Here is a 13,311-nt window from a genome sequence, read left to right on the forward strand (position 1 = left end):
CAAAGATGACACAGATAGGAAGATATATCATGCTCTTGCATTGAAGAATCAGTACTGTCAAAATGACCATACTACCTGAGGCAATCTACAGATACAATGTAATCCCTAACAAATTATCAATGGCATTTTTCACAGAATTAGAACAAAAAAAAATTTTAATTTGTATTTAAACACAATAGTCAAAGCAATCCTGAGGAAAATAAAAAGGAGCTGGAGGAATCAAGCTCCCAAAATTCAGACTATACTACAAAGCTACAGTCATCAAAACAGTATGATACTAGCACAAGAACAGGGATATAGATTAATGGAAAAGGACAGGAAGCCTAGAAACAAACCTATTCAATTACGTCAATGTATGACAAAGGAGGCAAGAATATACAATGGAGAAGACAGTCTCTTCAGTCAGTGGTGCTGGGAAAACTGGAACATTCTCTTAACACCATACAAAAAAACATATTCAAAATGGACTAAAGATCTAAAAGCAAGCCTGGATAGTATAAAACTCTTATTAGAGGAAACAAGCAGGACACTCTTTGACATAAATCACAGCAATATCTTTTTGGATCCACCTTCTACAGTAATGAGAATAAAAACAAAAAATAAACAAAAAGGACCTAAACTGAACTTAAAAACTTTTGTAGAACAAAGGAAACCAAAAATAAAACAAAAAGACAAGCCACAGAATGGGAGAAGATCTCTGTAAAACGATCAGCAGAGGATTAATCTCCAAAATACATAAACAGCTGATATAGATATATATCAAAAAGACAAACAACCCAATCAAAAATTGGGCAGAAGACCTAAATAGACATTTCTCCAAAGAAGACAGATGGCCAAAAAGCACATGAAAAGATACTCAACATCACTATTTATTAGAGAAATGCAAATCAAAACTACCATGAGGTACCACCTTACAACCAGCCAGAATAGCCATCACCAAAAAGTCTACAAACAGTAAGTGCTGGAGAGGGTGTGGAGAAAAAGGAACCCTATCACACTGTTGGTGGGATTGTAAATTGGTACAACCACTGTAGAAAACAGTATGGAGATGCCTCAGAAAACCAAAAATAGAATTACCATTTGATCCAGCAATCCCACTCCTGGGCATCTATCCAGAGAAAACCATGACTCAAAAAGACACATGTACTCCAATGTTCACTGCAACACTATTTGCAATGGCCAAGACATGGAAACAATCTAAACATCCATCAACAGAGGAATGGATCAAGAAGATGTGGTAAATATACACAATGGAATATTACTCAGCCATTAAAATGAATGAAATACCAGCATTTTTAGCAACATGGATGGACCTAGAAATTACCATGCTACGTGAAGTCAGTCAGACAATGAGACACCAACATCATATGCTATCACTGACATGAAGAATCTGAAAAAAGGACAGAATGAACTTCTTTGCGGAAAAGATACTGACTGACAGACTTTGAAAAACTTATGGTCTCCAAAGGAGACAGTTTGCGGGGTGGGGGGATGTGCTGGTGTTGTGGGATGGAAATCCTATAAAATTGGATTGTGATGATCATTGTACAACTATAAATGTAATAAATTCACTGAAGAAAATAACATAATAAAAAAATAAAGCTAGCCTTCAGAGTTCCCGGTGTGGCACAGCAGAAATGAATCCGACTAGGAACCATGAGGTTGTGGGTTTGATCCCTGGCCTCGCTCAGTTGGTTAAGGCTCTGGTGTTGCTGTCAGCAGTGGTGTAGGTCACAGACATGGCTCTGATCTGGAGTTGCTGTGGCTGTGGCGTAGGCCAGCAGCTTCAGCTCCAGATAGACCCCTAGCCTGGGAACCTCCATATGCCACGGATATGGCCCTAAAAAGCAAAAAAACAAAAAAATAAAATTAAAAAAAAGACTATTCTCAATATTTGAACAATTAACTACAGACTGCTAACCAAAAATGGGAAACTATGAATACTTCTTTGTGGCTACAGCATAACTACTACAGCATACTGAAATACAGAATCTATTACAAAGGACAGTATCTAAAAAATAAATTTTCAGACAAATTCACAGTAGATGCCTCTTACCTCATAAATGTTGGGGTGCCACATTTTGGTCAAGAATCTGAAGGTAGGTGGTGAATATGGGTAGTCAATAGGAAATTTAATATGAGCCTGAAAAGAAAAAAAAATGAAATACTAATAAATGAGACTATAGGTTATTCATCTGCCTTACAATTCGACTTAATACAATCCAGTGAAACAAACCTCCTTTCTATACTGTAGACTCCGGAGATTAAAATAGCTTATGTATATTTTATAGCCACAATGCCAGCATTATTAATAGCATGTTCTTAAACTATCTCTTCAAATATTTATAAAAATTTATGTTAAAACTGCCAGAGCTCAACAGTTATATAATTTTTAATTGAGTACACATTAGAGGAAAACAGTTTAATATGCAAAAGTGCTTCACATGTTAATAGCTGTATTTTAATAACAAAAATTAATACAACTTTATGATAATAATATAAAACAAAGCTATTTTTTTCTTTACCTAACACCAAGTTAACTAACACCCAGAAATAATAAATGCTACCATTCGATATGGCTCCTTCCAGGAGTTTCTGGTGCTTACATATTATGCTTATCTCTTTACAAAAAGCTTATTTTCAAAAATCTGAATATTCTATATTTCATACTGTTTCTTCCATCTGTATCATAGCATAAATATTTTCCTATGTTATAAAATAGTTTCTAAATGTATGATTGTTAGTATCTGCATAATGTTCTATCATACGGACATATAGATGAACCATTTTCTAAAAATTATTTCCTTACTTTGAGACATCTGGGTTGTCTTTCACTTTTTTGCTACCATGAATACTGCTACCATGAATGTGCTTGGCAGTATCCCCTATTTCAAATATGAAGAAATTCAGACAAAGCCTCATCTAACAGTACCAGTAAAAGGGAGTGAGGAAGGGAATGAAAGGACAAGCTAAAAATAAGCTAAGGACAGCAGTAAAAACAACAGAGACAGTAGCCTCAAAAACGGTCTTCAATGAAAGCAATGAGAAAAATAGCAAAAATTGTAATAATCAACTCCTTCAAGACCTGGAGAATGGCCAAAAACTTGCAGCCATTCAGGGAGCATTTATTCAAGAAAAACAGATGAAAATCTATTCTTTTTTTCTGTCTTTTTAGGGCTATACCCACAGGATATGGAAGTTCCCAGGCCAGGGGTTGAAATCAGAGCTATACCTGCTGGCCTATTCCACAGCCACAGCACACCAGATCCGAGCCGCAACTGGGACCTACACCACAGCTCACGGCAATGATGGATCCCCAACCCACTGAGTGAGGCCAGGCATCAAATCCGCATCCTCATGGATACCAGTCAGGTTCTTTAAAGCTGAGCCACGATGAGAGCTCTGAAAATCTATTCTTAAGAGTAATCTTTGTTGTGTTTTAACTTGTTCTCGTCCCTTGCTTTGTTCTCCACAGCTATGGTAACCTTAACACCAAGAGCTCACATTTAAGGTGAGGACCGCTAGAGTTCCTGCCATGGCACAATGGGTTAAGAATCTGACTACAGTGGCTTGGGTCACTGTGGAGGTGTGGGTTTGAATCCTGGCCTGGAAGTGTGGGTTAAAGGATATGGTGTTGCAGCAGCTGTGGCATAGGTCACAGCTGTGGCTTGGATTCAGTCACTGGCTCACAAACTTCCATATGCCACAGGTTTAGCCAGTAAATAAAAAACATTTTTTTTTTAAAGTTAAAAAAGGAGTTCCTGTCTTGGCTCAGCAGTTAACAAACCTGAATAGCATCCATGAGGATGCAGGTTAAATCCCTGGCCTTGCTCAGTGGTTAAGGATCCTGTGTTGCCATGAGCTGTGGTGTAGGTTGCAGACATGGCTTGGATCTGACATTGCTTTGGCTATGGTGTAGGCTGGTAGCTTCAGCTCTGATTGGACCCTTAGCCTGGGAACCTCCATATGCCGAGGATGTGGCCCTAAAAAGACAAAAAAAAAAAAAGTGAAGACCATTCAGTAAAGTTGTTGTAAAAACAGGAAGCTTTAATGGCCCTGTTCAGCCACTGGTCAGCATTGCAGTGGGCCCTTCCCTGGAGCAAATGACAGTGAGTGACTGTTGGGCCCTCCCCCTCCCCTGTATAAAAGGAGCCTGAATTCGGACTGAGGTAAGACAATTGAGACACAAGCCTGCCATCTTCTCCGTCTGCTAGCTTTCCAATTAAAGTTGTTATTCCTTGCCCCAACAACTTGTCTCCGAATTTACTGACCTGTCATGTGGTGAGGAACAGAGCAAACTTGGGTTCGGTAACAAAAAAAATTTTCATTTGCATTCAGCACCATAAGATTTCTATCTGTGTGGCCTTCGGCAAGATCCTAAAGCTCCCAATACCTCAATATCTTCATCTAGTAAATGAGTACAGTAATACTCTAAGTGAGCAACCATTTAGTGAGTTACCTTTGGCGGTCCTAACTCAGTCACTGATCAGCACTGCAGTGGGTCCGTCTCCCAAGCAAGTGACAGTGAGTGACTGCTGATCCTTCCCCCTCCCCCGTACAAAAAAGGAGCCTCAATTTGGACTGAGGCAAGAGTGGTTTTTTGAGGAGTTCCCGTTGTGGCTCAGTGATTAATGAATCTGACTAGGAACCATGAGGTTGTGGGTTCGATCCCTGGCCTTGCTCAGTGGGTTAAGGATCTGGCATTGCTGTGAGCTGTGGTGTAGGTCGCAATGTAGCTTGGATCTGGCGTTGCTGTGGCTCTGGCGTAGGCCAGCGGCTACAGCTCCGATTGGACCCCTAGCCTGGGAACCTCCATATGCCGCGGGAGTGGACCAAGAAATGGCAAAAAGACAAAAAAAAAAAAGAGTGGTTTTTTGAGACACTAATCTGCCATCTTTTCGGTCTGCTAGCTTTCCAATTAAAAGTTGCTATTCCGGGAGTTCCCATTGTGGCGCAGTGGTTAACGAATCCGACTAGAAAAAACCATGAGGTTGAGGGTTCGGTCCCTGCCCTTGCTCAGTGGGTTAAGGATCTAGCGTTGCCGTGAGCTGTGGTGTAGGTTGCAGATGTGGCTCTGGCGTAGGCTGGCGGCTACAGCTCCGATTGGACCCCTAGCCTGGGAACCTCCATATGCTGCGGGAGCGGCCCAAAGAAATAGCAAAAAGCCAAAAAAAAAAAAAGTTGCTATTCCTTGCCCAAACAACTCATCTCCAAATTTATTGGCCTGCCGGGCAAAGTGAGCTTGGGTTCAGTACCAGTATTACCGGTCTTACAGAGATGTTAGGAGTATGTGATAATCCAAGTTCAATATTGAGTAAATTGTCTGGCACAACGTTCAGTAGGCAATTTTTGGAATTATTATTATATTTATTACCATATTGAGTGAATTTAATATATTTTGTCAAGGCACTATTAGCCTAAATTTTGAAGGCAGGAGAATAAGAAAATAGTTCGAGTTGTTAAAATTTTAGAAACAATAATCAAGGGAAAAGTTGTATGGAGATGCTTTGTAGTATTCTTGCAACTTTTCTGTAAAGTCTGAAATTATGTCAAAAATAAAAGATGAAATAACAAAACCAAGCGAAGAACAGAAGTCACAGAATGGGCCAGAACTTCTTCAAAGTCTTATTCTCAAAGAACTGTCATTATATGACCTTTCTGGTGGTTCCCTAGAAGACTGCACTTGCAAGACTGTCTATATTTTACCTGATTTGGAGCTTGGCTAATGTGAAAATATTTTTCCTGGGGGGGGGGGGGGTGCCAAAACAGTTAACAGGTAACTGTTTAACTTCAAAGCTGCCTATTAGGTCAAAGAGACTAACCAAATATTTTGATAGAAAAGGCTGGGATAAGAGATATTCAGAGGGCTTTGAAAATCTCTGACAAATTTCTAAGAATCTAGAATACCAAGCCAATACGTAGGGCTGTGAATATGCCCTGGTTATGTGCAAGCTCAGAAAATTCATGAGAGGTTATTAAAAGGCCCTAAACATTCTGGGAGGAGGAGGGAAGCAACTTACCAAAGGCCTTAAACTACCACGTCTGGGTGAGCTTGAGGATCTGTACAGACAGGAAGTGAAGGCTAAAGCAGAGTTTGAAACTACCTAGCTGATTGTTAAAGGGATGCCCCCAAATCCATATAGAGCTCCTCTAAAGAGCCCAAGACGCTTGTTGGTTCCAGGAAAAGATTAAATCTAACTTAATTAAATAAAGGAAATCTCTGCCCAATCATTAGGTGACTACAAAGCTAGTCTAGGGGAGACATAACTGGCCACATATAACCAAGAATATACACATTACAGAATTAAGTCATAAAAATGACTAAGCACAGAAGCAATTATAACAAAGAACAAAAATCTTGTTGCCACAATACATTTATTACTTAAAGATCCAGTTTTCAACAAAATATTATAAGACATGAAAAGAAACAAAGTATGGCCCACACACTGGGTGAAAAAGCAACCAACAGAAGCTGGAGACCCAGATATTGGATTGATTAGATTAAGATTTTAAATCAGCCATATTAAATATATCCCAAGGACTAAAAGATACCATGGCTAAAGCAGTAAGGAAACTATGACAAAAATGTTTTAGCACTTTGAGAATACCAATAAAAAGATTATAAAAAAAGTATCAAGGAGTTCCCATTGTGGCGCAGCGGAAATGAATCCAACTAGTATCCATGAGGTGTGGGTTCCATCCCTGGTCTCGCTCAGTGGGTCGGGGATCTGGCGTTGCTGTGAGCTGTGGTGTACATCGCTAACGTGGCTTGGATCTGGTATACTGTGGCTCCAGTGTAGGCCACCAGCTGTAGTATGGGAACTTCCATATGCTACAGGTGTGGACCTAAACAGGGGGAAAAAAAAAAAAAAGAGGGAAAAAAAGAATCAAAAAGTTTTGAGAAAAAAATAAGAACTAAATATAAAATGTGGAGTTGAAAAATACAGTAATTGAAATTTTGAAAATTTGCTAGGGGGCTGTTTGGCAGATTTGAGCAAGCAGGAAAAAATGAATAAGTGAACTGAAGAAACGTCTATTTAGATTAACCAGTCTGAGTAAGGGAAATAAAAAGCAATTAACAGAGACCTGTGGGACACCATCAGGATATCAATATATGCATACTGGGAGTCTCAGCAGAAGTGGAAACAATGGAGCAAAGAGTATTTGAAGAAATAATGGCCCAAAACTTCCCAAATATGATGGAAAACACTGACCCTCATAACTAAGAAGTTCAACAAACTCCCAGTAGAAAAAATTCAGATACACATCTACATATATCATGATCAAACTGCTGAAAACCAAAGACACAATCTTTGAAGCAGCATGAGAGGAATAATCCATCAAATACAACGGAGTATCAAGTCAAATAGATGCTGTCTCATCAGAAACCAGAAAGCCAGAAGGCAGTGGAATATCATTCAAAGTGCTCAAAGAAGAAAAATCTGTCAATCAAGAATTGTGTTTAGGAGTTCCTGATGTGGCTCAGCAGGTTAAGAACCCGACTAGTACCTACGAGGATGTGGATTCAATCCCTGGCCTCGATCAGTGGATTGAGGATTCAGTGTTGCCACAAGCTGCATCACTAGTGATGGATGTGACTCGGATCTGGCTGCAGCTGGGATCCGAGCCACATCTGCAACCTAAACCACAGCTCATGGCAACACCAGATTCTTAATGCACTGAGCAAGCCAGGGATCAAACCTGCATCCTCATGGATACTAGTCAGATTCTTTTCTGCTGAGCCAGGACAGCAACTCTAAATGTATTGTTTATAACCTTTTTTCCTTCCAATTGGAAAGAGAATTTCATAGTTTAATAATTATAAATCTACTGATGGGCACAATATATACAAAGAAGTAATTTGTATAACAATAAAAGTAAAGGGGAAGGATCAGAGTTACACAAGAGCAAACATTTTGTATATTATTAAAATTAAGATGGTTATTAATTGAACTACATATGATGTTGATTGTAATCCTGAGAGTAACCACAAAGAAAATAACTCAAAAATTCAATACCCTATTATTACTGAAAACATCCAACAAATTACGAATACAAAGGAAATACCTCAATTTGATAAAGGGTATCTACTAAACAAAATCATAACATTGTACTTAAGAGACTGAATGCTTTCTTGCTAATTTCAGAAATAAGACAAGGATGTCCACTCTCACCACTTCTATTCAACATAGTTTCAGAGGTGTTAGCCAGGGCAACTGGGCAAGGAAATGAAATAAAAGGCATCTTGGTTGGAAAGGAAGAAAAAAAATTTAATCTATTTACAAATTACAAAATCTTGTATATAGAAAACTCAAAGGAACCCACTAAATATAACAGTAACAAATTCAGCAAAGTTGCAAGATAAAAGATCAATATGCCAGTATCAAATATATTTCTATAGGTTAGTACTGAACAAACCAAAAATATTAAGAAAATTCCATTCATAACAGCATCAAAAAGAATAAAACAGGGAGTTCCCGCCGTGGCTCAGTGGGTTACAAATCCGCCTAGTATGCATGAGGATGTGGGTTCGATCCTTGGCCTCACTCAGTGGGTTAAGGATCTGGCGTTGCCATGAGCTATGATGTAGGTCATAGATGTGGCCTGGATCCCACACTGCTGTGGCTGTGGCATAGGCCAGCAGTTGCAGCTCTGATTAGACCCCTAGGATGGGAACTTTCATATGCCAAAGGTGTGGACCTAAAAACCAAAAAAAAAAAAAAGAAAGAAACAAAGAAAGAAACAAAAGAATCAAAAACATAAAAGTGCAAGGCTTATAATTTGTAAAGTAGAAAACACTGTTAAAAAGAAATTAAAGACTTGGAGTTCCTGTCATGGCACAGCGGAAATGAATCCGACTAGGAACCTAGGAACCATGAGGTTGGGAGTTTGATCCCTCGCCTCGCTCAGTGGGTTAAGGAATAGGTGTTACTGTGAGCTGTGGTGCAGGTCATAGACGTGGCTTGGATCCCACGTTGCTGTGGCTGTGGTGTAGGCTGGCAGCTAGTTCCAATTAGACCCCTAGCCTGGGAAGCTCCATATCCCGTGAGTGCAGCCCTAAAAAGCAAAAAAAAAAAACAAAAAACAAAACAGAGAGACTTAAATGAAATGATATTACACATTCATGGATGCAAGACTTAATATTGTTTCAGTGGTAATCTTCCCCAAGCTGACCTACAGGTTCAACATAGCTGTGTAGAAACTCTTACTGCCTTCTTTGGAAATGGAAAAGTTGGCACTAAAATTCACGTAGTAATTCACAGGGCCCAGAAGAGCCAAAACCATTTGAAAAAGAACAAAATTAGACAACTCATATTTTGCAATTTCAAAACTTCCTACAAATCCATGGTAATCAAGATAGTGTGGTACTAATATAAGAACTATTCAATGCAGGGGGCGCATGGGGGTAGGCGTTTTCAACATATTGTGCTGAGACAACTCGATAGTCGCAAAGAATGGAGTTAAATTCTTTGAAATACACCAAAGAACTCAAGTTTTTAATAACGCCTACCCTCAGGAGAAACTAGTTAATCAGAGCCTCACTTGCTAGGTTATTATAAGCACCTAACTGACCCAGGTAAAGAGAAATACCTAATTCTAATCCTAATAATCCACCTAAAGTGGAGAGGAAAAAATTGAAAAACTCTTGTGAAAAGTTCACAGTCCAGAGGCAAAGCCTCTCTAAAGGTCTGAAACCCAAAGACAGGAGGACAGAAATCCTCCCCATCCCCTCACATCTCACCATCATATTACTAAAGCACTTACAGCAGTGCCTTTTACCCAGTACATCACATCTGACTAATAAAATATCACAAGGCATACCAAAAGGAAAAACCACAAATGAAAAGATAGAGCAATGATTACAACCAGACATGGTAAGGATGCTGGATTAGACCGGGAATTTATAATAATTTATAATTATATACAATTTTATACAATTATAATATAATTGTATATAATTATAAATTAGACTGGGATTAATATTCTAAGGATTCTATTGGACAAAGCAGATAGCATGGAAAAACAAACAATGCAAGCAGAAAGAATGGAAATCCTATGAAAGAACCAAAGAGAAATTAGCAACAAAAACACTAACAGAATTGAAGAATGCCTTTGATGGCCTTATTCTTACTAAGACTGGACACAGCTGAGGGGGGGGGAAAAAACCTCAAAAGAATCCCGGGGAATTCCCGCTGTGGTGCAGTGGAAACGAATCCAACTAGTAACCATGAGGTTGTATGTTTGATCTGTGGCCTTGTTCAGAGGGTCAAGGATCCGGCATTGCCGTGAGCTGTGGTGTAGGTCGTAGCTGTAACTCGGATCCCACGTTGCTGTGGCTGTGGTGTAAGCTGACAGCTGTAGTTCCAATTTGACCCCTAGCCTGGGAATCTCCATGTGCTGTGAGTACAGGCCTAAAAAGAAAAAAAAAAAAGGAGAAAAAAAAAAGATTCCTGGAAAAAAGAGAGGGAAAGACAAAGACTGGGAAAGGGGTGAGGGGTGGAGAGAAGAGAATATCCAAGGACTGTGGGACAACTACAAAAAGTTTTAAATACACTTACACTTATTATTCTTATGTGATAGGAATATCAGAAGTAACAGAAAACACCATAAGGAAAACAAAATGAATGCACAAAATGGGAGAAAGTATTTGCAAATCATTTATCTGATAAGGGACATGTATCCAGAATCCCATGTTGCTGTGGCTGTGGTGTAGACCAGTGGCTACAGCTCCAATTAGACCCCTAGCCTGGGAACCTCCATATGCCACGGGTCAGGCCGTAAAAAGCAAATAAATAAATAATAAATAAAAGATATAGGATTTGGGAGTTCCCTTCATGTCTCAGCAGTTAATGAACCTGATGAGGACTCATGAGGATGCACGTTTGGTCCCTGGCCTTGTTCAGTGGCTTAATGATCCGGTATTGCCGCGAGCTGTGGTGTAGGTCGCAGACGTGATTCAGATATGGCCATGCTGTGGCTGTGGCCTATAGATACGGCTCTGATTCAATCCCTAGCCTGGGAACTTCCATATGCCTTGGGTACAGTCCTAAAAAGCAAAAAAAAAAAGTATGGGATTTGTGGTTGCACAACGGGAGGGGGGAAAAAGTGGGATGGACAAGGAGTTTGGGGTTTGTAGATACAAACTATTACATTTAAAATGGATAAGCAATGACGTCCTACTGTAGAGCAACTATATCCAGACTCTTAGGGTAGACCATAATGTAAGATAATAAGAGAAAAATAATGTGTATATATATATGTATGACTTGGTCACTATGCTATATAACAGAAATTGACTCAACAGTATAAATCAACTATACCCAAATAAAAAATAAATTAAAAAAAAATGGTATGGGGCTTTGGGAATGAGGAAAATGTTCTAAAATTGATGATGGTGATGGTTGCACAATTTTATGAATGTTATTAGAAAACACTGAATTGTATACTTTATTATTATTATTGTTTGTCTTTTGAGGGCCACACCCATGGCATATGGAGGTTCCCAGGCTAGGGGTCAAATCAGAGCCACAGCTGCCAGCCCTACACCACAGCCACAGCCATGCCAGATCTGAGCCGCGTTTGCAACCTACACCACAGCTCACAGCAACACTGGATCCTTAACCTACTGAGCGAACCCTCAACCTCATGGTTTCTAGTCGGATTCACTTCCACCGCGCCACAACAGGAACCTCCTGTATTGTGTACTTTAAATTAGTAGACTGTATAATATGCATTAAAATCACAATAAATCTTATTAAAAAAAAAAACAAAAACCTGGAGCCCAAATGCAGTCACATTGTAGTAGCAACAGCATATTGAGCTCCTCAGATCCTGGTTTCAAGAAACCTTTTATAATAAAATGAACCAGGGCTCTTTGAAGAAATACCTGATTCTAGATCTGGGGTGGGGACAATACAAAATGAGCATGGAGCATTTTATGGTGCCTGAAAGGAAATGCTAAAGAAAAAAAATGAGAGGCACATAGAAACAACAAAGGAGCCAAGCTGAAAGAGCCCCTATTGGCCTAAAGAAAAGCAATTCACAGTACTAGATGATGACTCAAGGTATTAAAAATAAGTAAGAGCATACGGGTATAAATTATTGAATGAAAAAATACTAGCAAGAGAAGTACAGCAATACTCCAGATAATATATGTAGCTATATCCTATTAAGGAGGTGGAGTTTAATTTCTTTTCCCCTTGAGTGTGGGCGAGAATGAATGACTCTCTTCCTAAGAACAGAGTATGGAAAAGAAACACTAACTTTACAGGTGAGAAACCTTGCAGCCAACACCTTGTTAACATCACTGGTGCGAAGTCATGGTGACATCACGACTTTCTTGATAAGATGTGGTGAGAAATGTAGTTCATCTCTATAGTGTTCTTACCCCAAACCCATAAACCAGTCTTATCATAAGAAAAACATTAGCCAAACCCAAATGGAGAGTCATTCTACAAAATACCTGGCCAACTCTTTTCAAAACCTTTAAGACTGGAAGTTCCCATGTGCCCTAGCAGGTTAAGGATTTGGTGTTGTCACAGCTGTGGCACAGGTCACAACTATAATGGGGGTTCCATCTCTGTCCAGGGAAATTACACATGTCACAGGTGCGACCCTAAAAAAACAAAACTGTCAAGGTACTCATGAAAAAGATTAAAAAAGCGGAGAAACCATCAAGTATCAGAGGAAACTAAGGAGAAATGACAACTAAATGCAGTAACCTGAACTAGATGCAGGAATAGTAAAAAGACATTAGGGACAGTAAGGGAGAATCGAGTGCGACTGCTAAAGCATATGAGGTTTCTTTTGGGGTGATGAAATATACTGGACTTAGATGTCAGTGATGGTTATACAACTCTGTGAATACAATAAAAACAAATGAACTGTACACTTTGACTGGCTGAAATATTGTTTTGGCTGTGCTCATGGCACATGGAGGTTTCCAGGCCAGGGATTGAATGCAAGCCAAAGCTGTGATAATGCTGGATCCTTAACCAGAAGGCCACCAGGAAACTCCTTAACATAAGTTTTAAAAGTATCATCTTCAGAATAAAGTCAAGTTTAAATTATCTTTGATTATTTTTAAAAGTACCATGCCTATCCAACACCCATTTCTGATAAAAAGCCTTCAGAGGAGCTCCTGTCTGTGGCTTAGCGGTTAATGAACCTGACTAGCATCCATGAGGATGAGGGTTCTATACCTGGCCTCGCTCAGTGAGTTAAGGATCTGGTGTTCCCATGAGCTGTGGTGTAGGTTGCAGACGCAGCTTGGATCCCATGTTGCTGTGGCGTAGCCCCTAGCCTGGGAAT

At 39.5% G+C, this 13,311-nt stretch overlaps 1 protein-coding gene across 1 annotated transcript in view; it reads right to left on the reverse strand.

The window, feature by feature from the left end:
* Nucleotides 1-13,311, reverse strand: part of UBE2R2 (ubiquitin conjugating enzyme E2 R2) — a 114,546-nt gene that overhangs the window by 32,512 nt on the left and 68,723 nt on the right. Inside the window, exon 2 of the mRNA XM_047754499.1 lies at nt 2,057-2,143. Within this exon, the coding sequence (XP_047610455.1) occupies nt 2,057-2,143 (87 nt within the window). The remainder of the gene's footprint in view (nt 1-2,056; nt 2,144-13,311) is intronic.

Source organism: Phacochoerus africanus, chromosome 12, assembly GCF_016906955.1.
Source record: "Phacochoerus africanus isolate WHEZ1 chromosome 12, ROS_Pafr_v1, whole genome shotgun sequence".
Taxonomy (NCBI): Eukaryota; Metazoa; Chordata; class Mammalia; order Artiodactyla; family Suidae; genus Phacochoerus; species Phacochoerus africanus.